Consider the following 2,218-nt stretch of genomic DNA (forward strand, 5'->3'; position numbering starts at 1 on the left):
ACAATGCAACATTAGAAACACATTTACAGTTTGGTCACAACAAATGGGAATTATTTGCAAAGCAATTCCCCTCACCAGTAATCAACAGGATATTACAGGGACAATTTAGTAGTGCAGTTCTGCCATTGGTATCCGGTAAGGAGTGTACACACTACATTTGGCAATATCTATGTAACAACTTGTGTTTCTGTTCGAGATTTCATCACACACAATACAAGACCGTATTGCAAACCTAGTAAGATTAACCAGAATTAATTCTGGGTAAAAGCGGGACAGCAAGTCTCTGGACAACATGAACGAAAGGGCTTAAAGGCCTCCTCTATCACACTGAGCTCCTTAAAAATGTCCACGACTGATTAAAAAAAAATAAAATAAATATATCACATTGATTTTTACATTCAGTAACATTTCAGTTGTTTTGCTATTTTTTTGCCATTTTTTCCTCTCAACACACAGCGGCTTTTCCATCAGATCAGTAAGGAAGAGGCTTCGTTAGTCGTGGGTTAGAGGCTCCGTCAGCCACGAATGTCTCGTTAATCTAGAACCAAACACACAGTCTGTTAATAATTTATAACAAGACTCCAGTTTACAAGCTTAATTTTCATGCACAGTCACGACATCACTGTTACGACAAGGATGTTAAAAACAAAAGGATATTTCTAGGTTTGCTCTTCTTCAGTTATAGGAAACCTAGAGGAAGGATTATAATTTAATCTGAAATCTAAACCACACACACCACAAAGCAGCGATAAGATGAAACAGGCTAACAAGACTACTTTAAGGTACCTGTGTGGAGTAATGTGTTCCTTAAAGCAGTGATCATCTATAACAAATAAATAAAACTAAGCTCTTCATAGTGATGAACCCACAGATAATTATTACCCGACTCTACCTTACATTCAGCTCCATGTTTGGTTTTACAGCCTGCATCTCTGTTGTTTAAGTTTAATCTTGTAGCTCAAAGCTTGTCAAAAGAAGATTTTTTTACATACATGTACATTTACAAGTACTTTTTTTGTCAAATAGCCAGGAATAATGAGAAAATGGACTGATTTCTGTTACCTCTCCCTTAATTACATGGACCAACCGTACTTACACGAGTGGTCTCATAGCCCATACTGATCCCTGTGCTCACAGGCAGCCATTTTTAGTTTCAATACTGGAGTTAGCACTATAACACAAGTTGGACGCTTTCAACTTCTGAAGGAAAGGTATAACACTTTAGCTGCCAGAGACAGTCTCTAATACAGGGGCGGGCAATATGAAAAACTGGGCTTGGTGTAGAGGACCACTCCAATAAAAGCTAATTACATGCCCTAACTAACTGCCTGCTTACCTTTTGTAGCTGGGAAACAAAAAATTGTTACAATTATTAACTCTTCAGTTTCAGTACAAAATCAGCCACTGCCATCCAGCAGTTGTTGTCATCTTCTTTGCAGAAAAGACTGTTGGCAGTAAACATCACTGAGACCGATGATTAGCAGATAAAGTGGCTGTTTTTTTAGAGCCTTTTGCTCAAAGGGCCACTTGCTGTGACCAAAAACAATGCTGATGACAACAAATGCTTACTACTAAAAAAAATTCAACCATTAAAAACTTTAATGCTCCGTGGAGTTGAAGGAAACTGTATAGTCAGGTGGTAGTTTTGTGTGGGTTCATTCCTTTTTACATACAAGCGCTTAAATATGAGTAAATGATTAAAAATATTTATAGAAGCTCATCTCAGATGAACTTCATGTGATATTTAATACATAGAAATGTCCTCCATTGTGACATGAGCTCATCACTCACTTGAAAGCGCCTCCACCTCTCTGGCTTTTGACAAACCCACTCCAGAGTTTTGTTTGGGCTGGGCTCCCAGCTCCTCTGCCTCCTTGGACGAATTCCGGTTCTCATCTACAGGTTTCTTCTCCTTCGCCTCCTCTGGATTGTAGTGCCCACCCTCTTTTGCCACCATCTTCTCCACCTTCTCTATTAAGTGTCCCACTTGGGGATTCTCCCCAAAAATGCAGTTGTTAATAAGAAAGTACCTCCGCTTACATTTCTCCAGCAACCACTGCAGATCTTTACCCTCCCTACGAATGTACCTCTCGATGGAGATTTTCTTCAACACATCCGCCCAGGTGAACACCACAATTGTATGCCTCCACACATCCTCCCCAAAGAGGCTCACGTGTTCCTCAATGCGAGCACGGTCCACCTCGGTGAACATGCCAAC

The 2,218-nt window shown here is 40.0% G+C and overlaps 1 protein-coding gene across 1 annotated transcript; it reads right to left on the reverse strand.

Annotated features, from left to right (window-relative positions):
- Positions 1 to 1,783: 1,783 nt before the first annotated feature.
- Positions 1,784 to 2,218, reverse strand: gimap4 (GTPase IMAP family member 4; the record flags this gene model as incomplete). The annotated part of the gene is made up of 1 exon (XM_005738917.1): positions 1,784 to 2,218. A coding segment is annotated over one exon (435 nt), but the record flags the coding sequence as incomplete, so codon positions are not given.

This window comes from Pundamilia nyererei, unplaced genomic scaffold (genome assembly GCF_000239375.1).
Source record: "Pundamilia nyererei isolate P.nyererei 1_Seehausen unplaced genomic scaffold, PunNye1.0 scaffold00087, whole genome shotgun sequence".
Classification (NCBI taxonomy): domain Eukaryota; kingdom Metazoa; phylum Chordata; class Actinopteri; order Cichliformes; family Cichlidae; genus Pundamilia; species Pundamilia nyererei.